At 44.7% G+C, this 24,088-nt stretch overlaps 2 protein-coding genes across 3 annotated transcripts; one reads left to right on the top strand and one right to left on the bottom strand.

Annotated features, from left to right (window-relative positions):
* Nucleotides 1–813: 813 nt before the first annotated feature.
* On the bottom strand, nt 814–9,050 carry Lig4 (DNA ligase 4). The gene is made up of 2 exons (XM_055608510.1): nt 8,882–9,050; nt 814–4,594 (listed from the first exon to the last, which is right to left on the bottom strand). The coding sequence occupies exon 2, from the start codon at nt 4,563–4,565 to the stop codon at nt 1,827–1,829; it is 2,739 nt and encodes a 912-aa protein (XP_055464485.1). The 5' UTR covers nt 4,566–4,594; nt 8,882–9,050; the 3' UTR covers nt 814–1,826.
* Nucleotides 9,051–9,123: 73 nt separating this feature from the next.
* Abhd13 (abhydrolase domain containing 13) lies at nt 9,124–22,114 on the top strand. Of its 2 annotated transcripts, none has more exons than XM_055608435.1 (2): nt 9,124–9,352; nt 20,484–22,114. In XM_055608435.1, the coding sequence occupies exon 2, from the start codon at nt 20,504–20,506 to the stop codon at nt 21,515–21,517; it is 1,014 nt and encodes a 337-aa protein (XP_055464410.1). In that variant the 5' UTR covers nt 9,124–9,352; nt 20,484–20,503; the 3' UTR covers nt 21,518–22,114. The 2 variants fall into 2 exon arrangements, with proteins under 2 accessions (XP_055464410.1, XP_055464411.1); XM_055608436.1 differs by lacking the exon at nt 9,124–9,352 and adding an exon at nt 9,371–10,012.
* The last annotated feature ends 1,974 nt before the right edge of the window (nt 22,115–24,088 follow it).

Raw genomic sequence — 24,088 nt, 5'->3', positions numbered from 1 at the left:
AGGCATGATTAAGGTTCCTGGGCTTTGAGGACAGGAGAATCACAGGAAGGAGACAGAGAGACAAGATGGGAAGAGAGCAGGAAGGACACCATGATGGGTTAGTGGACAAGGAACCACATGGGCCTGGAGAAAGGACTCCAAGAATGGCCGGGAAAGGCCCAGATGAAAAATGAAAGCAAGTATCTTGGTATTATGAATGGAAGATAGCCCAGATAGGAATGGATAAGGCGCATGGATGACATGGGATGAGGCTAGAAAATGAGACAGGCACAGGTGAAAATCTGCCCAGCCCAAGGTAAATAAAGCAATTATAAATCTAACAGGTGTCTGTGTCTGATTGATTGCGATGGTGGGTTGAATAATACTACCCTATCATTATAGGGCTAATAATACACATTATTTAATTCAACACCATTTATTTCCAACAACAACCATACTAAGCTTTAGTACTGTTACCCCAAATAATGGCTTTCTGACTCCCTTACCATGGACACCCTCAACAAGTATCACCTTTAGTAGGAATAAAACTTCAACTACTCTTGCATGTTGGGATATGTCTCTACAAACAGAAAGAAATCATGAAAGTTCACTTGGTAAGGTGAAACCTGAAGGATCCAAGAAGAAACATGACTAAAGTTAGTCTGCAGATGTCCTGAGACGACAGCCACGGCTCTCTTCTACAATCTCAGAATGTGGGAGGTCAGAGCAGCACAGTAAATTCAAGGCCTGGACCCGACCTCACACAAAGACACAAAGCACGGTGCCACTACTCAGCCCGGCCCAGAAACTATGATGAACTGCTTTAAAATAAAAAAACAAAAAAAATACCTTATTGTGGTATTACAATAAATATTTAATAATTGTATTTAAATTATAATAATCAGAAACATTTCTTCAATTGCTTAAAAAAGACTAATTACTTCACATCATTTATACCCATTTCTCGAGTCCCACATTCCTCCATTTCAGTGCTGCCATGGAAACACATTTCTGAGCAAGGATTTAATACACACATGACTGTGACTTCTCTAAAAGTCAAACACCTGGACTCTCTCTAATAAAAGTCACAACATGCTCACTGTAAGGGCAGCTAATGGATCGTCAAAAGAAGACAAGTCCTGTGAACAAGGTAAAGGCTGGAGTGCAAATTCACGCAAAAACACTTCTCTCTGAGACATCTTCAGAAAAATCAAATCGAAGCTGACTTAAAACTGCAATGGTTCTTTTTAAATCAAATTAATTAATATCTCAAGTAGTTAGATGAATCTCTTTCAACTTCTCCCATATTTTCAAAAATCATACCTATTAATTTACTTGACTATAACCTTAAAAGACATCTGTTTATTAAATATTTCATGCTTCCAGGAGGCATTTGAACCCTCAATAAAAAGACTTAATTTTATAAGTCTAACTGTTAACGATTCTGGGTTTTTTGTTTTGTTTTTTTGGCATAATCCTTTTATTAGCTAAATACAATTCTAATTTTTAACTCTGAAAGATTCTATTTAGAAGGTCAATAGTTGTGATGATTACAAAAGCTTCCAAATACACTTCGTTAATATCTGAATCAAAATTCTAGCTTCTCTATAGATACCATACAAGCACCTCTTGGAACTGTCATTGTATTCATGGTTATAACTTAGTTAAGAAAAGGTGCTTCCCCCCCCCCCTTTGGCCCATTCAGTTTCTTTTCTATCTGAAAATTATTGCCTTCTGGTAACTAATACTTTTGAAGTATTTAGGAGATAAAATGCTATCACTGGCCGTTTCATCATTACCACCTGCTCCTGTCTGGCACAGCTAATGCTTTCCCTGGCTCGCTGGCTCTAAAGCAAATACTGGTTTTCCTCCTGCAATTCACCCTTGTCTACTGAATCGGTCACCCAACGTTCTCGCAGGATTTTAAACTTTTTCTTAAGAGTTCTTCTGAAAACTTTAAAGTCCGTAACTCGTCTCTGATCTTCCCCAATGATCACATGAGAGACTCCCTCAGACAGGCAGGAAACTACTTTTGCTCCATGAAACCGCAGCTCAAGTGCTGTAACACCTAATCTCGTTGCTTCAATTTTGGAACTCAAGTCATTAATAACAGCATACAAGTCCAAATAAATGGTGTAGGTACGAAACATGCTCAGAGGAGAGTCACCCCAGGAGTAACGGTCTTCTAAGTCAGCAATCACGGAGGCCATTTCTTTAGGAGTCTGCTGCTCACTGGGTGTCTTCATTCTCAAAAACACTTCTTTCAGCTGATTGAAATCTGTGTCAACAAAATAGCTGTCACCATAGCAATCATATTCACAGGCAAAATGCTGCTTTGTTGCCGGGCACATGTGAACCATAAAGCGAGGTTGCCACGGCACACACGTTTTTGTTTTAAAACACTCTAAAAGCCACTCAGGCCTGATGACATCATGACTGTCTGAAGAGATGATGTTTTTCACTCTGATGTTCTCAGAGCCTGCAATCACGCAGTATGTATCTGGACCCGGGTTCTGCACTATGTAACCACCAAATTCTGCAATTCTGCTCTCTAGGTCAGACTTTGAATGAGCATCCAGTCCAGTCATAACACAAAACTCAACATCCTCGAACACATTTGAAACTTTGCTTATGTTAGAAAGGTTAGGTGCTTTGAAGTGTTCAATAATTCCAATGATCTTCTTCATTTTGGGGACGGGTCTCCGCCGCTTTTCTCTAGGCTCATTGTCATCACCTGCATGCAGGTGTTTTGTGGCAAGCTTCCCAGACGCCTTTCCCCTCAGCTGTTCCAAGTCTGCCAGTGTCATGCACTCATGCCAGTCTTTGTCCTCCCTGATCTTCTCGATGCGTGGGAAGCGCAGTGTGGAGCCAGTCCTGTACATGTCGCTGGGGACGATCTCTGCAGCCTTGACCTGAACAATGACAGAATTATGGGGCTCGATGTACACTTCCGGCTTCTCTGTTCCACACAAAATGCTATTTGGAGGAGATTTCTTATGGAAAGGCTTCCAGTGTTTGGCCAGCTTCAAGCCCAGATCATACAGTTCTTTCATGGTGTAGCCCGATCCAACACGGCACAGAGTGTGGAATACAGATGGCTTAACACCAGGAGGCGGCGTCTCTGCCACTGCACACAAGAAGTGAGACATCATGCCTCCTCGTGAACCTTTACCCCAGTAGCCCCCCACAATTAAAAGGTCTAGTTCGTCCATTAATCCGCTGACATACTCTGGCTTAATTTTCAGCCAGCCTTCACCTCTTTTGTCCGGCTTGTAAATGGACAGAGGGTGTTTAATCATGATCCCTTCTTCTCTCTTGTCTATGGCTTCATTTAATGCATCTACTACCTCCTTCTTTGTATGAGCTTGCGTTTTCTGCACTATCTCTATCCGACCTTGGATGGGTGTGAAAGTACTGCTAAGGATGTTGTACCTCTTCCTCAGGGTCTCACGACCCAGCTTCTTATTGTTAACCATCAGCACATCAAAAACACAGTAGCACGTCTGGAGGTCGGAATCCTCAACCATCCTCTTGATATCAAACTTGATCCCCTTTTGCATGAACGTCTGTGTGGCTGGGTTGTAGGCCATCATCTCACCATCGAGGATGCAGGCCTGCACGTCCGGCCTGAATGCGCCATGGATAAACCGGGTGAGAGAGCCTTCCTGAGGGGACGCCCCAAACTGATCAGTGTAGTTATAGCCATTTCTGGAGAAGTACTTGTACTGGGTCCCATCTCTGTGCATCTGCATGCGCTCACCATCCAGCTTGGTCTCGATGTAGAAACTCTGCTGCTTCATGTCCTTCTCCACGCGCTCCACATCTGCCACGGCAGCTAGCATTGGCTTAAAGGCAGAAAACAAAGTGATGGAGATGTCACTGAGCCCCACCAAGGGGTCGTGGAGTTGCCTGCAGACCTTCTCCAGATCTGTGGTGACGTTGTGCAACTCAACTGCATCGCTGTGAAAAACAGAAAGTATGGTTTGCTGGCTGACACCCAGCTTCAAGTCCTTAATAATCATGCGAATCAGCCACTTTTGCTCGAGGGCTGAACTCTGGGTGATTAGCTGAAGAAGGCTCCTTTTCACCAGGTCTTTTCTCTTGCCGGAATTACTGCTGGCAACTAAGTCTAAGAGTTCATTCACCTGCTGTATGCTTAAGCTTCCTTTCTGTAAGCACCGCGGCTTCAGCACAAAGTATGCGATCGTTGCAAAGTCCCCCGCATCCGTGCGAGCTCCACTGGGTGTTCGGTAGTTAAGGAGCTTCAAGGCGTCCTTGCCTCCTCTTGGTAAATTCAGCAGTTCGATGTAAAGCTTAGCGAGCATGGTTTCTTTGATTCCATAAGCCATCCGCTCTCTTTCTAACTGAGGAAGAATAAGTCTCATTGCTGGGTAAAATGAGTCCGTAACATCCCTCTTGCTCTTATGAAGGGCATCGTGGAATTTTCTCCAAGAGTCTAAGAATTCCTTGAAGTGTTTGATTTTCTCTGCTCGGTCTTTACTCTTCTGTATTCGTTCTAACGTGGAACATAAATCTGCAAATGGGACATGAGCTGCAACAGTTTGTGAAGTCTGTGAGGTCGCCATAGAAGCGGCAGCAAATCCTCCAGTTTTAACTGATAAAGCAAAAAGAGAGGACCTTTGAGTGGCAGTTGCAATCTATAAATACACAAGACAACAGGTTTACAGAGGTGACTTAGATCACTCTTCATGATGTTCACTCAAAGGAAACAGGAAATAAATGATGGACACACATGTAGCTTCTTCCTTCCATCCTGTCCAGCATTTCCTCCCAAGTGTCAACAGCTTCATCCCTGTGACTGAGTATCAGCTCATCTTAGACGCTAACACTCTGCTGGTATTATATCTAGTAACTGTTTAGCACTGAATAAAAAAAAAAAAAAAAAAAAAAACATGACTTCTAAATAATGAAAATAAATTTGGCAGATTTTATTTCTAGGTTTCTGAGAAAAGTCTATTTATGTTTCTTCATTCTTGAGTAATTATACAGCACCCAAAACAAACCACATGCCATCACTTTTTTAACAAATTGCTTACTCATTGGAGCGGAACCTGATTTCTTCGGCATTCTAAAATCCAAAACACAGCTGACAAACACAAACAGCTCAGCTCTCCTTGTCTTCCTTCCCTCACTGACAGCGATGACAAATTTCCCTGCTATTCAAAACTCAACTAGAAATCTTCTCCTCCAGACAGCCTCACTTTTACCTATTTTATTAGTTACATAAATATCAATTTATTATTATATTTTTTGTCCATATCTTTCTGCTTGCTATTTCCCAAATGTTCAGTGTCTTCATCTGAGCCAGGCCATATACTTTGGTCAATACAATGTACTTCTGCTTCAAGACAGCTTACATACTGTAAAGAGCAAGGAAGAGACAATCATAGCACATTAAGTGCTTTACCAAAATTAAAATCAAGATCCTAACCCTTACAATCACTGCCTTTTCACCAGAGACTTCTAAAATCAGATACCGAATAGGGTTTAGAAAGTTTCCTAACATGGATTCCACAGTGTTAAATTGTTTGAAGTTTTAAATATCCCTGTAAGTTCTATAGGAGTCTGTGTCAGTTACTTTAATGTGGTTTAAATTGCAAAACAGCCAGGCAGGCTTTCTAATAATGATTTCAAGTAAAACGTACGTTCCAGGAGCAACAATAGTGCTTTATCATGTGACTCCAGACAACAGCATCTGGCCAGGACGTGGGGATTATGAAATTCCCCTCATTCTCCTTCCACACTGCACGAAGAAAAGTCTCACATCAAATGGTCATTTGTGCAATCAGCAGTGAATATGGTGCAGGTTTGTTTGTGGAACTAATTATGGAATGCTTACAAGCGATTTGTGGAAAAGCACTTGTTAGTTCAACAGACAGCAGCAGAGCTGGCTCACAGTTTGCCTGCACTGGTAATGATTCACAGCATTAGTAGCTCAAGGAGGAAAAACCAAACCACTTCTCAGTATTATTGCTGACAGGAAACCCAACTAACACAGCGGGTGAGATCAAAACAAGGCTGCCAGGGGCTGTCTTCTGACATTTCTAACTGCCTGCCTTGTTGACGTTGATTTGCATAACTGACTGTGCCACCTGGTTCTTTCAAGTGGGCATACAGTAGTACATAATGCTAAAATGAAGTGTATCATGAAATACTTTCTGAATGTTCAAATATAGGTTCAGATAGTTCTATCTGTAGAACACATATAGTCTCAAACTTTTCACAGCAAAATGGAGCAAACAGTTCAAGTTGAGTTTATGATAATGGTGCATTTTAGGCAATGGTGTGAATACACATGCATCTTAAAAGAACTACAGACACAGAAAACAAAGATTTCAAATTGCTACAAAACACACAAACTGCAGAAGTTACACATTTTAATTTCTGCTGTTTCACCCGCTCTCCAATTTTATCTTATTTTACTGTTTTTTGCATTTTGAGGTGTGATAGTATTATGCTTTCCTTCTGCAATAAAGCAATGTTCGTTGGTGGGCTTCGGGTGCTGGAAGTTCACACGCACTCTTAAACAGGTTCACATGTGATAAGGTCGATCACCACGGGCTATCGAAGGTGCTCAACCTTGATTGCATTAATGCCTTCTTACCTACTCAACCCGTAAAACCCAACACTGACCAACAGACGAGGTCGCTGGGGGACAAGGGCAGCAGGAGGTAGTTGGCAGCGAGGAGGGCGGGAGGCTCCCCTCTCAGAAAGCATGCAAGCAATCAGAGAACGATTTCATTACTCAGTGCCTGCCAGGGCCCACCTCAAACGGCCCCTCTGCAGCGCGGAAGGCGTCTCCCCACCAGAAGCCCCCGGGAGACAGCGCTGGGACCACGAGCCCGCGTCCCTGCATCCCGCTCGGAAGCCCAGCCTGGCTCTGCCCGGAAGCCGGCTCCGGCGGGCCGCCAACCGGTCGCCGCGCAGGCGCAGAGAGGACAGGAGAGCCTGGCGCCGGTTAACGGGACGGGCGGGGCGGGCGGCACCTGAGCAGGTGTGCGCAAGGGGGCCGCGCGGTGGCTCAGAACGCATGCGCACCGGGCCTCGGGCCCGGAGGCGCTAAGGACGTTCCTCTCCGCACCGCTGGGTGTCGCCGTTGAGCCGAGCTTGCAGCATGGGGGTGCTGCCCGGACATGCGTGGTTTAGAAGAGAGCAGACTCCCTCCCAAAAGGTGGAAGGCTGCAGAAAAAGACTTTTGCAAAGTTATTTCAGGTTTTGTTCTTCATAGAGTTTTCACGGTTGCACTGTTTAACGCACAATTCGTAGTAATATCTAATTCGTGGCACAGAAACATACTTGCATGGAATACAAGCTCCTCAAATGTGTTCGGTGATTTGCAATTAAGTTAGCCGATAGTTTTGTTGAACATCTTACCGACAATGACTATACTAGATATTCAGGACAGATGGAAATAAAAACTCATGTTCTACAGTCCAAGAACTCTTGTCTTTCACTGGAAATGGTGGCTATGACCTGCCCTAGTCCACCAGTGAGAACTCAACAATTATGGGCAAAAGGTAAGAACACCACCTGGAATTATTTCCTTTGAAAGTGAATCTTTGCTGCCCTGGTGAAATGCCGGAGTGTCGGGTGCTTTTAGGGGTTGTCAAATGTGGCAGAAACTGTATTTCAACACTGACAGTTCGGGGCCAGTTTAAAGTTTAGCCTGAAGGGTCTGTGGCGAGCTTGAACGCAGGAGTATAGCTCTGGCAGGCTTGCCCTTCTCCCCCATTCCCTCTGCCTTGCTACAAACTGTTAGATTACATTCCTAAAGCTAGTGTCATCAAGGTCTGTTTCCTTTTCTGGCCATTTTGTCCTCCTGAGGCTGACTACAATATTACAGTCCAGCAATCAGAAGCCCCCTTTGCTTCATCTAAGTAAAATTCCCCATCAAAATATGCCACACCCTAGCCCATTCTAACACAGACCTACTTTTTCTCTTCTTAAAAGTTACACGCACAAGGTCATTTGCTGTGTATCCTCCAGAGTCAGAAAGCAGCCACTTCAACTTGTCTTCCCTGCTTAATAAAGGATCTCTGTGTGAAACCGAGTGCTTGGGTGTGAGTGGTGCCTAACCAGGGTGGAATGGGAGCCCTTTAGCCCAGGGTGCTCTAACAGCGCCAGCTCATATGGCTCCTTGTGACCAAATATCTTCTGTTTAGTTCGCCTAAATCTCCCGGATGTTAGCTGTGATATGGCCAAGCCACACATTACTGTTGAGGAGCACCTGCCATGTTGTTAGAGGACACCCAGGTTGCTGGTCGGAGAGATAGCTCTCCTCCTTCATCTGTGCCTTATTCAACAGCCCCTGTGCTCCCAAGTCAGTAAAGTGGAACATGCATTACTGAAATGAGAGGCACACGAATTATGAAACAAGAAAAGCTAGCAATTGATTCAAAGCCTTGATTCTAATATAGTTTGTTTTGTTTTTATCTGCATGGTGAGTGGAGAACCAAGTTTGCTTTCTTCTCACTGAATGAGAAAGGAAAGGGGGGAAAAAAGGAAAGGAGAGGAAAGGAAAAAGGAAAGGAAAGGGAAAAAAGAAAGAGAAAGAAAGAAGAGAGAAAGGAAGGAAGGAAGAAAAATAGAAAGAAAGAAAGAAAGGAAGGAAGGAAGGAAGAAACGAAGAAAGAAAGAGAGAAGGAAGGAAGGAAGGAAGGAAAGAAAGAAAGAAAGAAAGAAAGAAAGAAAGAAAGAAAGAAAGAAAGAAGGAAAGAAATTAAGAAAGAAAGGGAGGACATGACTGCGCCTAGGTATGGCGGAGGAGAAAGTTTATTGTAGATTAAAGGGAGAACATAGCCAAAAGCAGAAACATCTGGGCGCGTCCAGAATGATTACTACTCCGAGCTGGGCCTCGGGACTCTAAGAACCAGGTGCGTACCTAAGTGCCTCGGCAGGTCCACTTCGGTGAAGATAAACAAACAAAACACAACAAAACAAAAGCCGGACAGCGCTTTGCCTCGTGAACTCAATTCCTCTTTGCGGGGAGTCCCAGACTGTGAGCCGACAGGAGCCGACTGGCGTTCTTGCTCCTACGGGCCACCGTAGCGCAGGGCGGGGCCTCCTGTGCTGCGCATGCCCAGAGGGGCGGGCTGCTGTCTACTCCGGGGAGGAAGCCGGAGAACAGGTTATGTGGGGGCCGGCGGGGGCATTTGCCGGCGACACCGCGCGCGGGCCGGAAGTGCAGGCTGCGCCAGCCGCGCCGCAGGAGCTCCGGGCTCGACGGTGGCGACGGCGGCCCCTCGGCGGGAGGAGGACGATGAGGAGCGGCGGGGGCGGCGCGGGGCCTCGCTGCTGCGCGGAGCCGGGTTCCGAGCCCGCGGCCGACTGCGCAGCCCGCCCGCGAGCCTGAGTGAGTGCGGCGGGGACGCGGCGGCCTCCGCGACCTCCTCACCCCGGGTCCCTCCCCTCCCCCGCCCGGAACAGTCCGTCCCCGGACCCCGGGCTGGAGTCTGGAGTCGGAGGGAGGGTGCGCTTCTCTGTAACAGGTGCAGACCTGCTAACAGCGCGGCGGCGAGCGACGGGGCCTTAAAATCAAGAGTTGCCGCACGCTGGGAGCCACTTGGTCGGGAGTAGACTCTAGCACCGTTGGTGTGAAGCGAAAAAGCGTGAGGGGGTGTGCGAGGCCGAGCTGTCAACCTAAAACAGTCCCCTTTCGGCTCCTTTGCACCTGTTTGCGAGGCAGCAGCAACCGCGTGGTCCGCCGGCTGTTAAGTTTGACGTTTCGGTCTTGTTTTTTGCTGTCCTTTATTTTGTCGACCTGCCCCGTCTTCTGGCATGAATCAGTACTTAAGTGTTGCGTGCTTAGGCGTGTTCTAAAGCACAGCTTTATCTCGCTGGGAATTAATGATTGCCCTTGCAGAGTTGAGTTACGTCCTAACTGTGCTACCTAAGATACCCCCAGTCCAGCTATGAGTGAGTTGGACTTGCTCTGTAACCTTCGGCCTTGCTGTGCATTGAAAGTGTACAGTGGAGGAAGTAAGGTCACCGCCATCAAGGAACTACAGCCCGGGTAAGCAGGCTCATCTCCACGTTGGTAAATACTGCCACATAAGTTGGCACAGACGGCAGAATGGAACTGGTGGCAGTAGGGACAAGGTCCAGGGAAAGCTTGCTGGAGGATCTGTAACTGAGCTGGGTTTCAGAAAAATAAAGCTTTACCCTAATATCCTTACGACGTGCAAGGGTAATAACCACCAGTGAGTCGTTGCTGTGTTTTACCTGGGGTTCGCAATGCTTACCGAGACTTGCTTTGCTCTGATATGTAAGTGGCATCATTTTATCACATCCTAGGTATATTTAAGCTAGAAATATGTTTTACCCAGCTTTTGTGTATTCTGGAAATGGATATTCAGAAACACCAAGCAAGTTGGAAGGCAAGCCTCCTTCTCCATGTACAGCTACAGGTAGCCCATGGCCTGCTGCCTGCCTTGGAACATTGGAGGTAGCTTGACTTCTGAATGAGAGATTTCCTGGTTAGGCTCTCCCAGACCAGCAGCTGGACATAGTGCAGAAATTCAGGCACTGGGCTGTCAATCTCTTGTTAACCTGGAATTCTTTTGTGTTTCTCTTGCTCATTCATCCCTAAGATTCCAATATCTCTAATAGTTGTTGAGCTGCCTCAGGAAAACCTGTAAATAACCACTTTAGAATAGACTTAGGACAAGCCCCAGTTCTTGTAATAAAGATGTTTGGTGAATGGCAGGTTTCCTAATACGTATTATATTTTATGCCAGTGAGTTTCATAAGTCTTAGGTCTCCAAAGCATTGCATTCTGCTAAATTTCCTTGCCAGATGTGCAGTGTTTCCACAGCAAGAGCCGCCTACATTTAGAGTGAGACCAGGAACTCAAGTACTTCTGTGAAGTCTGCTTAATAAACGAAAATAAATTCCAAATAAGTTAATCTAAAACTTGGCCTGTTTACAATGGTTTATCATTCTACTGGTAACATGAGCATTTACTGTTGTAACATGAGCATTTACCTTTTTAGGCTTGACAGTTTCTTTTTGTTTACCTTTTTTTTTTTTTGCTTGCAGATATTTATAATCTTAGAACAAATTGTTTTTGGCTTCCATGGCTACAATAATCTGTCATCCTAGTTTTTTCTCAAGGTGGCTGCATTTGCTCAGCCCTTAGGATTTCAAGGAGAGAAGCAGAGATGATGCTAACTTCCTACCTGGAACAGTGTTTCCTTCACAGGTTCCCATGCTCTTTGCCTCCCCCCCCCCCCCTCCAGGGTCTTCACAGGCAGGTCCTGTTCATCTGTCCCCTAGGACTATTAAAGTGCACTTATTCATTATTGATGGCATGTGGGTAACCAGCAGGGAAATATAGCTTGTTCTGCAGTGTCTCCAGCACGCCGAGAGCAGCTGTTTGTGTTTGCGTTTCAGCCGTGCGGCTGGCGGAGTGTCAGAGCCCTCCAGTGATTAGCTGCAGAGCAAAAAAGTTTGTATGAGAATGGAGCTCTGTGTTCCTGCAAATGCGGCTGGAATCTGAATTCCCAGGAGTCAGGCGCGTCTTGCAGTTGTCCCCTCAGGATGTGGTTGTTAGTGGCGACCTATGCTCACGGATTCTTTCAGTCTCCAGCCAGCTAAACTTCGCCGTTCACAAAGGTCGTTTTCAAAGATTTCTTGCTGCTGGTAAAATCAGTAAAGAGTCATTTTATTTGGGGGGCAGTTTTCACCTTTTTTTTTTGGTAATTTTTTTTTATATTAATCACAGGTTGTTAACTTTGTATCCCAGCCATAGCCCCCTCCCTCGTTCCCTCCCAATCCCACCCTCCTTTCCTCATCTCCTCCCTGTCCCTTTCCAAGTCCACTGCTAGGGAAGGTCCTCCTCCCCTTCCATCTGACCCTAGCTTATCAGATATCTTCACGACTGGCTGCCATGTCCTCCTCTGTGGCCTAGCAAGACTGTTCCTCCCTCGGGGGGGGGGGGGGGGGGAGAGGGGGGTTAAAGGAGCCAGTCATTGAGTTCTTATCAGAAATAGTTCCTGTGTGAGACTGTTTTTCCAACCAAGGACCATGCATGGATATAATCTAGAACCTCTGCTCGGTTGTAGCCCATGGTAGCTCAGTAATCTAGTGGGTTCCCTAGTAAGGGGAACAGGAACTATTTCTGACATGAACTCAATGACCTTTTTTTAAAATATAAACTTGTCTATATAAAGAAATAGATCTGTCCAGTTTACTGCCTAGTTTATTACCACATTGACAGTTAAAATACATCCACTCCTAAAGCTGGTTTCAGTTACTCATATATTTGATAGTCTTTACTTTTAGGTGAAATGTTACTGTATATTGCACAAAGGATTTAAACAGTATACTGTTCTTAATTTGCAGAACTCAAGATTATGGGGGAAGGAAATAGTTACTTATATTACAGGATAGCTTTCAGACTTTGGTTTCAGGACCTGTATTTTTATGATTGGTTTCTATTTTTTTAACTGTGTGTGTGTGTCTGAGTGCCCATCTGTGTGCACACATGTGCTTGTATCTCTGCCTGCCTGTCTGGACATGTACGCCTGAGTGTGGTGCCCTCATAATGCAGAAGAAGGTACTGGAGCTTGCTGAGATCTGTCCAGCATGGGTGCTGGGAGTTGAACTCAGGTCATCTCTCCAGCCCTCAGGACCTCTTTGTATTTTCAGTATTATTGAGGACTCAAAAGAGATTTGGGTTAGGTAGATATCTTATTGCATTAGAAATTAAAAGTGGAAATTTGTGAATTAGTAATAAGTCCATTACAAAATAACAAGCAACATTTCATGTAAACCTCTTTGTAAGTGCATAAATAGGGCATTGTTAACCTTATGACATCACTTTAATGTCTTCTCAGTGGAAGACAGACTGCTGCGCTTCCGCATTTGTGCTCCCAGGTAAAGCATGCAGAAATAGACCCACACACCGCCATGGCTGCAGGAGGAGGAACTGGTTGGTGTTCTCAGTGCTGCAGCAGCAGGAGGTGCTTCCCTAAAGCGCACTTGTGGGGTTGGAACCTGTGTCAAAGAAGGCTTGGTGCTCCTGCAGTGAAAACCGCTGGATTTGTCTTCCGTTGAAATGAACGTGTTGGGTTACACTCCTGTCAGCTGAAACTCATGGTCTAAGTTCTTGCCTTTTACAGTGTGTTCACTGAATTCAGTGTTTTCTTGCTAATGGTAATAGTTGCTAGAAATCACACTTGCTGGTATCACCACCTCAGAGTTGTAGCATCTTCAAGTATTAGAAATTTGAAGTTTCACTCATCTCCAAAAAAGTCTTGTAAACATGTAGTCTGCATAAACATGATGTCTGTAGTTTGTCAGTTGCCTATTGACATAAAAATATGTCAGTGTGCAGAGGCAGCCAGCATACCCCACACTTGATACGTGTTTCCATGTGTAGCACAAGAACTTCGTGTGCATTCGCGGTGCACAGCGCGCGCTGCATAAGTTTTAAAGGAGTTAGCATACAGTGGACAGCTTTTACTGCCTCTTCACAGCTGTTACATGAACCTGGCTTCTCCCTTGCTCATCAAGCTCACAATTGGGAAGGCAGGGAAGGGCCTGCCTGTTAGTACTTCACGTAGATACCTCATCTGCCATGGCACACAGTGCAGATGTCAAGCACTGGAAGGGTAGATAACACCATAGCGTTATTACGAAGACAGTGCTGACCTCATAGACCTTCTGCAAGGTCTTGAGCAGCTCCCTAAGTCTGTGCCATCTATTGAGAACCTGAGGCATAAAACCATCCCTTTGAGCTGGGGCCTCTGAGGTCACAGAACTTAACTGCTCTGATTTCCCCTCTGCTGCTCTTGCCAAGTACTTCCTTAGATTATTCTGAATGCTTTGTGTTTCTATGAATAATTGTGCTAAGTGATTAAAGGTAAGTGGCAAAAGCAGCTGCTTAAATCAAAGTACCCTAGCCTTGTGCTCTGTCCTGCCTTTAAAAGATCGCCTCACACTTTTCATTCATTTCTTTTGTGATGGACAGGTAGTGAAGGTTTGAGTTTGTTTTGCTGTGTTATGCATGACTGATCTTTGGTTTCCTTTAGTCTCCTTTGTAACTGCATGAACTTGTGTGAGGCAGATAGAGACAGGGTGTATGCATGCCATGGCAACAGCTCAAAAATTGCTTGAGCTGTCAGCAAGCTAGGTGCAGTGGTGCACACCTGGAATCCCAACGCTCAACGAGGCAGAGGCAGGTGGATTTCGGTGAGTTTGAGGCCAGCTAGTCTACAAAGGAGTCTAGGACAGCAAAGGCTACACAGAGAAACCCTGTCTCAAAAAACAACAACAACAAAAATATACTCAGCAGATCATGAGCCATAGAACACTAAAACTGTGGCACATTGATCATGTTCAGTATAAATTTTAAGGAGCAGGATTCAGGGTGGTGTCCTTGTCTCTGGCATTGCCCTGGATCTTTAAGTGCTGTAACCCAGTAAGATGTATTGGAGTATTAATAAGCACTGCTCAGAGACAAAGCTGAGAAGCCAACTGTTAATTAACAGTGGCTCAGGTGGGTTTGACAGCACCGCTGGAGCCATAGCAGTATTCTAAGGGATTGGGGTAACTATGATATTGAACTCTTATTTTTTTGAAGTGGCAGTTTACAAGATAATTAAAATGCTTTTTTTTCTTGTGTGTGTGTGTGAGAGAGAGAGAGAGAGAGAGAGAGAGAGAGAGAGAGAGAGAATGTTACTGTGTTTACTTTGTGTGCAGGAGCCTGTGGAGGTCAGAAGAGGGCATTGGCTCCCCTAGGGCTAGAGCTACAGGGGGCTGTGAGCTGCCACTTGGGTGTGAGTGTAGTAGTAAGCACTCGGTGACTGAGCAGTCTCCCCAGCCCCTACATATATTTTGAAATGAAACTTTTTATCTTTCAGGAACATACATAAGTGAAGGGAGCACAGAGACTGATGAGCTCAGATGAGCAGTGCCAGTGTGCTTAGTATATTAAGTAGTCTTTCATTTTAGTCTCAGATTGGTTGGCCTTATGTAGGAGTTAGCTTTCCTTGTACCTCACTGAAGTACCTTCAGAGGGGACAGAAATCGCATAGCAATGGCAGAAGCCCTGTTGGTAGGGCAGGCTAAAGCAGTTTCTTATGTGGACTCACCAGAAAGCACAGAGCTTTCTGGAACAGAAGGGGAGCTACACCCTAACTCTCAAGGCCCACACCTAGTAGGCCTGTGGCTGCCAGCCAAGCTCCAGGTCCAGAAGGTTCCATAGTCTCCTAAAGCTGGGGAGTAAGTGCTGAAGCCTGTGAGGCCATGGGAACATTGCACATTTAATGGTACACTGAGTGTACCTACCTACCGCAGACTTAAAGACAGAAAGCCTCCACAGCACTGGAGATGCTGAGGAGAGGCAATGGGATGACAGAGCTCACCAAGTGACTACCACATTAGGTGTGTCCTGATCACAGTTCTGATGCAGTGGGAGACATAGCTGATCTTTACGGTTTTGTCTCAGGAACAGTTCTCTTGTAAGAAAACAATCCTATCTAACCCGGCTTTGCCTTACAATAGATTCCTCCTGCTTTATTTCCTGGGAAGTACGTACTAACAGCAGTATGATACCCCAGAAAGCAGGAGTTAGCTGTAATTGCTCATTCACATGTAAGTCAAGCATATTGTAGTAGGCTGTATACTTTGTGATTGTGTCATGCATGGTTAGTGGCATTGATACTGGAATGCATACATTCTAGCATGCTGTACTCTTGACCACAGTTAACATGGAACATGCAAAACACTTTGAGGAGGAGCATGTGTTTTGCCTGGGTAACTTTTGAGCTGTCAGTGAGGCATCAGGTATTGAGAACAGACAGATGGGGAATATAGGTGAGTAACAGATGTGTTAATAAGGACTAATTCATTCTAGAGTGCCAGAGTCCTGAGAATGAAACCACTTAGGGGAAAAGTTGCTTGCTTCTGCTCCTGTAATACAATGCCTGAGAAAAGTAGTGTTGAAAGGCAGAGAGATGTTGTGGCTCATGCCTGTAAAGTTCACATCCAGACTCTACTATAAGATAGTGAGCAGACATTAGACAGAGCCTGCAGGGGGATACACTGAGGAGGAAAGAGTCTGAGGATGGTGGGCGCTGGAGTTGTTGATAGTGAGTGGGTGAGTCTGCATAGCGATGCTGTGCGGACACTTGTGCGAGGCTGTCAGGTCGTGGCTTGCTGCATCACGAGGACAGAGCTGAGAAACATAGAATCAGTATTCCCTTAGACAGGCTAAAAAGCACACAGCGGTAACATAGCCGAATGGCTGGAAGAGGGTAATGCTCAGTGTTTCTGTGTTCTTCATAAACAGATCTAAGGCTTCCTGCTGCACACCCATCTGTTGGTAAAAGTCTCGGCTGTGGTGACCATCGCTTCTGATTGTGATGCTGTGGTAGTGTGGCGTGCACTCCAGCATGTACAGTAACTTGACAAGTGCTCATTCTTTTCTGTTGGTGCCTCATAAGTGTTTTGCCATTTGCCATGTACTTTGTGTTAGTTCACAAGTCTGCATTAGCCCACCCCAGGTTGCATAAGTACTTGTGATGTCGTCATTGACTGCTGCCCCTGCATAAAAGAACCCCTGCCTCTTACTTGGCTCTCTTGCGCTCTCCTGCTCTCACCTTTCTCTATTGGGGCACCCTCCTCCCTTCCCCCACCATGTCTCTCTTTCTTCTTCCCTCTCTCCATCTCTATCCAATAAACCTCTTTCATATAGTATCTGTTGTGTGCATCATTTGTAAAATAATACAGTTTTGAGGAGCAGTTGATGATCCGTCACCTTGTGTGGCCGAGTCTTCAGTTAGGTGGGCATTTCAGAAGACCTAAGCGTCACACAAGACATGAGCCAAGCTCTGCATTATTCAGTGGTGATGGCTAGAAAGCTTGTTGGCATCGAGTGTATCTTTCCCATTGGTAGCTCAGGTATAATGGAAAGATGGCTTAAAACAGTGTCTTGTTAGCAGTCAACAGTCATAGGATCTACAGCCTCACAGAGGACCAGCCATTCCTGAGGGCATCCAGCTGAGAGAAGCCCTCACTGAAGCTTGGTCTGTCTGTAGCCCTTCACTGGCCTCAACCAGGAAAGAGCTCACCAACAGGAGGCTTCTCCAGACCAGTCACAGTGCTGCTTGTAGCCTGCCCTTTTCTGGTTTGAGGGAAATAGGTCTGAAGGTTAAATGCTGATTGTTCTTTGTATGCTAGAGGAGGGCCTCATTAACCCTTTATCTGAGTAACATACCGAAAGCAGAGCAGTCAGCTGGTGTTGCCCATTGTCAGACATTGTCACACACAGCTGTGTGTGTGTAGACTGCATCTCAGGAGATAACTCATAGGAACTGCTCTGCTCACAGTCTTGCTGAGTTTAGCAGACCAAAAGCCCTTCGTGGAATTCCTTTCACCCATTGTTCCTTAGGAGTCCCTTTGAGGTAGGTGGTGGAGTAAGGTGGAGATTGCCAAAATCCATGTGGTGTCATGTCTGTCGGCACGAAGGGGACATCCATGCATTGTTACTTTATTAATCTGTTCTAAAAAACTCAAGTGATTATTGGTATTCTTCAAAATATGCTCACAGTTACTCCTGCACTGTGCTGGAACCATCCAGTGTAAATTATGTTTATCATATTTATCATAATTATGTTATGATTTAAGGTGACTTCTGAGGAAGCTTTTGTGAAAACTTCCACGTTTCTTGCTTACTGCTAATCAGTTAAACACTGAGACACATGGCCACTCCTCAGAATATGCCTCAGTTTTAGCAAGCTGGTAATTTTAAAACATTACTGGATTATTCATAGGCATTTTAGTCTTGAGTGCATAGCCATGAGGGGGATACAGTACTTGGACAAGAAGAGGGGCTTAGGGCTGTAGTCGCTGAGGATTGTAACTGTACAGCACCCTAAACAGGTGTGTGGGTTTGAATTTCACAATGTGCTTCCTCTGTGTATGTTGAGCTTCCTAGTTCCCCTTACAAGTTTCTCTTCTTTTCTTTAATAAGAACTGTGATTTGAAAACTAAATCACCTTATTGCTAATTATCCAACTGCAGCACATTTCCCATAGACATGTTTGTAGATTTTTATTGTCTTACATGTATTAAGTAAATTCTGATATTTATAACTAATTTTAACCAAAACCAGAAAGCTGTAGAGCTGGAAATATTCAGTTATGGGGCAAATGAAATTATCATATCATAAAAGCATAAGTGCTTTTACTCATTTTTGTTGCTGACCAGCCTTATGTAGTGATTATTTTTAAATCTCATTTTATTGGAGAGAGCATTCAGACAAGAACTAAGGACAGTAAGGAGGCACTCATTAGGACTGAGCAGAGCAGTGAGGTGTCAGCTTGCTTTTTCCTACTGAGGCAGAATGGAATTATATGACAGATTGGGAGCTATTCAACAGAGGCTTTGCTTTTACCTACTGGGTCTCTAAAATGAGCCCTGAATCTTTTGTTTGCCACTCAGCATTGACACACCTGTCAGATGAGCAAGTGGGCTGTAAAAAGAAAAATAAAGATGATGAGTTTTTTTAATAAAATCTTAAATGTTACCTTGTCAAATTTCTCAATATTCTAACATGCGTGTATAAGCAGGCACGTGACCACATGACATGTGTGTCATTCCAAACCTTTTAAGTCAATTTTTGGGTCATAATGAAAATAGTCATCATCGTTTCTGGTATGTTACAAAGCTGGGGATCAAATCCCACATGCTAGCAGATGTTCTGTCATTGACCTATATATGATATGTCCACTTTTTTATATCATATATAAAGCTAAAGCTAAATTACTTTCAGTTTTCCTTAATGCTACTCAGAAATAAGTCCAAGTTTATATGAGAAGGTCACATGACCATGTGGTGCCACATGGCCATGTGTCCTCAGACTGCTTCTCTAAAGAAGGAAATTATAAGCTGCTAAGTGGGCTTTGCACTGTTCCCTATAGCTCTGCTTTTGGGAGATGAATACCTGCAGTGCTTGGGCACTTTTCCTTTAAAAGTTGGGGTTTTATTTGATCCTCAGTACTTTTTTGCCTGTAGCTAAGCTTGGATGGCAGTGTTTATTTCTGGAAAGAAAGAAGGATTATGCTGGTGTTTTATGTTCAAAATGATTCATTGGAATAAAATCCAAGCATGAGGACTGAGGGAGGCAGGGATTGCCTAACCTGCAGGAGCCCCTGGATTTAGCTTCCTGCACCATATAAAACTGAACCTGGTGTAAGCCTGTAATCCCACACTGTAGATGTGGAGACAGGAGGATCAGAAGTCCACGGCCATCCTTGACTATATATAGAGCCTTTTAAAAAGTAATAAAGCTGAGTGTGAAACATGAAGCAATAGTAAAAACTCATTTATGAAATAACTGACGCTTTGACCAATCTATGTTTATTTTTGGCAGTCAGGCCTTAAATATTCTTCATGGTAGCTTATTAGTATTTTTAAAAGCATTTAAGGACACTTATAAACTGTCTCAGGTTCTTTTCCATTTGTGACAACATGCATAAAGTTCACTTTTGAGATACAGTCTAAGTAACAAGCATTGGCCTCAGGTGGAAATACCTGCTCTCCAGACACAGCACCTGGGTAAACGTCGAGACCAGAATTGCCTGCTGGTGGAGTTTCCTCCTCACTTACGTTAGTTACTTGTTTCAGGAATCTATATTACTCTTTGTCTACCAAGGCCTCTTGCTTCCTTTATCTCTGGTTCTCAGAATCTGTGTGCATCTGTTCACATTTGTCTCGGGGATTTAAGTGTTTGTCAGCACAGCTCTTGTTGACTGTGACTGACCTCGGTGAGGATCTTAGAAGTGTGTTATGTGCTGCAGTGGACTTCTCACAACACTAGCTGTCAGATTTGTGTTCAGGCTGATACCAACGCTATGGTGTTAAGCTTTTCCTCAAAGTGAAAACTTTGGGAGTAAGTTACCTTGGGTTGGCTTTGGTAAGTTAGAACCTCCAACTCTCCTTTTTAAGAACAGTTTCCCAGCACAAATGTGCATATGCCCTGAGCTTGTGATCTCTCTTTCTTTGCCTTCTGGTTGTTTCTGTTTTTTGTTTGTTTGTTTGTTTGTTTGTTTTTTTATCAGAGTGAATGTAAATTTGTTAAGAAAAGGGTTTGAAAGGACTGAGGGTGGGAGGGTCTCCAAGAAGCATGGTGCCCCCTGACTTAATTGTTGAGCTGGGACAGCAGCCAGATCTAACCTCCATCTCCTCATGTGTAAAGCTGGGAATGGCATTTACAGTTTGTTCTTGTTTTGTCAAATCACTGAGAATGTATGAACGAAGTACCTGGAAGCAGATAAGTGACTTTTCACAGTGTGTAGGTTTGAGGGATATGGGTCATGACTACAGGTGGGGAAGACAGAGAAAGGGGTCATTAGGGAGTTGTAGTGACCTCTTTCCTGGGCAGAGTGGTGTGGCTCAGAGTACCCAGTGCCCCTCACGAGGGCCTTCCCTTTACAGTGGAGATGCTGCCTGAGTCACTGCTTCTCTCTGTCTCCTAGGGTACCTGCGTGGAGCTACCATGGAAAAGTCCTGGATGCTGTGGAGCTTTATTGAAAGATGGCTGCTAGCTGTGGCGTCCTGGTCTTGGGCTCTCTGCCGCATCTCTCTTTTGCCTTTGATAGTGACTTTTCACTTGTATGGAGGCATTATTTTACTTCTGTTAATATTCGTGTCAATTGCAGGTATCTTGTATAAATTCCAAGATGTCTTGCTCTACTTTCCAGAACAGCCATCCTCTTCCCGCCTTTATGTTCCCATGCCCACGGGTATTCCACATGAGAACATTTTCATCAGAACCAAAGATGGAGTCCGCCTGAATCTGATCTTGGTAAGATACACTGGAGACAATTCCCCCTACTCCCCAACTATAATTTATTTTCATGGGAATGCGGGCAACATAGGCCACAGGCTACCAAATGCCCTGCTTATGCTGGTGAACCTCAAAGTCAATCTCGTGCTTGTTGATTATCGGGGCTACGGGAAAAGTGAAGGAGAAGCCAGCGAAGAAGGCCTGTATTTGGACTCCGAAGCTGTGCTAGACTATGTGATGACTAGGCCTGACCTCGATAAAACAAAGGTTTTCCTTTTTGGCCGCTCCTTGGGAGGAGCAGTGGCCATTCACCTGGCCTCTGAGAATTCTCACAGGATTTCAGCCATCATGGTGGAGAACACGTTCCTAAGCATACCGCACATGGCCAGCACTCTGTTTTCCTTCTTCCCGATGCGTTACCTTCCCTTGTGGTGCTACAAGAATAAGTTTCTGTCCTATAGGAAGATCTCCCAGTGCAGGATGCCTTCTCTCTTCATCTCTGGCCTCTCCGACCAGCTGATTCCGCCCGTGATGATGAAGCAGCTCTATGAGCTCTCCCCCGCCCGGACTAAGAGATTAGCCATTTTCCCAGACGGGACGCACAATGACACGTGGCAGTGCCAAGGCTACTTCACTGCGCTCGAACAGTTTATCAAGGAAGTGATCAAGAGTCACTCTCCTGAAGATATGGCGAAAACATCGTCCAATGTCACCATTATCTGAGGCCATGCTCCAGATGGATGCAGAATGACAACGTGCTTTCTGGGTGTGTGTTCATACTGGTCTACACGGTGACTAAGCTTTGAAAGGCCTCAGGACTCCATTCTGATGATCCTGCAACTTTCCATAGTTTCCGAACCGGCCTTCTCGAGAATGATAGTCCATCAGAACTCCAGCCTGGTGAAATACCCTTAGCTCTAGTTTAACATGCTGGTTTGATAGAGGTCATCCAAAAGTTTCTTGTTGGTTAAGTGATAAAATCTATGTTGTACTCAGATGGAGACGTGAACAAGCACCCTTCAGGTGTCATTCCTTTAGTAAATATTGGGACAATCACGGTAAGCAAGCCTGGCGCTACTGCGCTTTTACCTTAAGCATTAAGATGAAGTGCATGGTGGTGTTTTATTCTTATGCAATGCGATATTTTTAATGTAAATAATACTGGTCACATGCCAATGTGTATGACCTCCTGGGTTATATCTATTTTCATGTAAACTATTTTGTTCCGGTGAGGGATGAGTGTGAGGCCTGTGATGGATTCCATGCTCTGCTGCTGCTGATATCCGGCTTTTCCTAATAATAAACAGGACCATTTTCCGATACAGATGTACTGTGTTTCTGTTAGGTACTGTCTGCTTGGTGGCTAGTGGGACAGGCAGTTAGCATTTTGCTGCAGCTTTCTTTGCATATTGAACTTCTTAACACTAACAGCTACAGCAAAGGCTAGACGTAGCTGATGGATGAATTAGGATATCTCAAAACATGTATGCACATGGCCTTATGCAGTGCTTTCATCTGGTGAGGTCCCAGGACCTAGCATGTGCCTGAGCTGACAGAGGCCAGCAGTAGTTACTGACCTTTCAGAGAAGTTACATGAGGAAAGAAAAACAAAAAAGCAAAGGTGGTTTACTATTTCAGTTGTATGTAATGGGTTTGTGTAAAGTGACAGTCTTAGGAAAATCTGTCAGTTTTTCCAGGTGCAACTGAAGGATTCTGAAGCTTTTGCCAACCTGTGACACATAGAGCAGTTAAGGAGTTGTCGGTGGGAAGTTGTACTTGACAGAGCAACCCCTGACGCCTGAAAACACTTGGTAACATTAGTGAGGAGGTGGAACCTGCCAAGTACTTTCCCACATGCCTCACTGAGATGTGCTGGATCCCTGTGCTAGGCAGCGCCAACACACAGTGACAGATAGCTTGATTGTATTCCTACCACAAGCAGCTAGGGAAGACAGGATGAGCCAATAATCTTGACCTTGAGTGAAAACTTCCCATGAACGTTTAAGGCTAGAAATACCTATGCCAAGTGGCGCTCTTAGCCCTTGCTGTATGCCAGTGTTTAGAAAACAAGAATGCAGAGCAAGTATAATTTCTAAAGAATAATGCTTTTCTAGAAATTATTCATTGTAAAAAGTCTTGTTTTTTTAAAGAGTTGATAACCTAACCTATCATGGAGGGTGTGTTTTGTATGTGTGAATTCACCACCATTAAAGGCTGCTTTTCACCTGGTCAGTCTCTGCTATCTAGAATGACTGTCCTGACTAGTAATCCACCGAAGGGCACAGAGTAGCAACGGCCAGAATGCAGTCTCTTTAGAGGGTGCGGTCGTGGCAGACTTCATCAAGCTTTAGTGTACTGAGCACTGTGTTCCTGTTCTGCCTCCATCAGTCGCTTGGTCTGGTGAGTTTACCCATGTGAGTGTATAAATCATACTGCCGAAACAGGACAGCTACCCCTCCCTGCTGCTTCTCTGCTGCTTTCTGTTAAGCTTTTGCTGACTGGGTCTTGGGTGGAAGAGCACAGGGTGCACCATGTTTATTCTCCTAGAGGAGCCTTCACTTCTGCAGCAGAGACAGTGAGAGCTGTGTTTACAAATGTAGAGCTTTGTTTGATGAGATTTCTGTAGACGGGCAGGGATGGAAAACAAACTCAGACTTTCGGGGGCTGTGATGCACCCCTGGCACTATTTTTAAAAACCTTCTCACTCAGTCTCAGTGTTTGGCCCCCATCATTGGTGAAAATGGTCATGGTCTGCCAGTCTGTCAATTTCTAGTTTAAAAGCAGTTAAGAGAAATGAGTAAATAATCTTAAGTTATTCAGCTGCTCTGAATTTGGAAATACTAAAATTATCCTAAACATGTCAAGATAACATTACTTAGAAAAAAATCTAAAATTCCGTATTTCTGAGAATACTGCATACTAAGGGAAGAAAGTCTTTGTTACAGATAAAAGGATACTAATAGGCTAGACTAGTTGATAGCAGTTGGTGCCTCCGTTCTTCATTTGAGAGACAGAAGTACTTAATTGGTGAGGTGGATGAGCAGAAAACGTTAGAGCACCATTTTAAATCAAAGCCCTAACACAAGGTGACCCTGTGCCAGTTGAACTGTCTTAGGTTTTGACTGTGGTGACACATCCATTAAGTGTTGCTATAAAATGGGTCGGTCCCACAACAGCTTAGATCCCAGGTGGGCTGCAGACAGTGTTGAGAGGTCATGGCTCTAGTGACATCACGGGAGCAACGCGAGTGTGTGTGTGTGTGTGTGTGTGTGTGTGTGTGTGTGTGTGTGTGTG

The sequence above is a fragment of the Psammomys obesus genome, unplaced genomic scaffold, assembly GCF_907164565.1.
Source record: "Psammomys obesus unplaced genomic scaffold, mPsaObe1.curated_primary_1811, whole genome shotgun sequence".
Taxonomy (NCBI): Eukaryota; Metazoa; Chordata; class Mammalia; order Rodentia; family Muridae; genus Psammomys; species Psammomys obesus.
The sequence above is the reverse complement of the archived record's forward strand: the minus strand, read 5'-3'. Positions and strand labels throughout refer to the sequence as shown.

What these genes read in the sequence shown, in the direction of transcription:
- Lig4 (XM_055608510.1), bottom strand. Translation starts at nt 4,565, where the DNA reads ATGGCGACCTCACAGACTTCACAAACTGTTGCAGCTCATGTCCCATTT.
- Abhd13 (XM_055608435.1), top strand. Translation starts at nt 20,504, where the DNA reads ATGGAAAAGTCCTGGATGCTGTGGAGCTTTATTGAAAGATGGCTGCTA.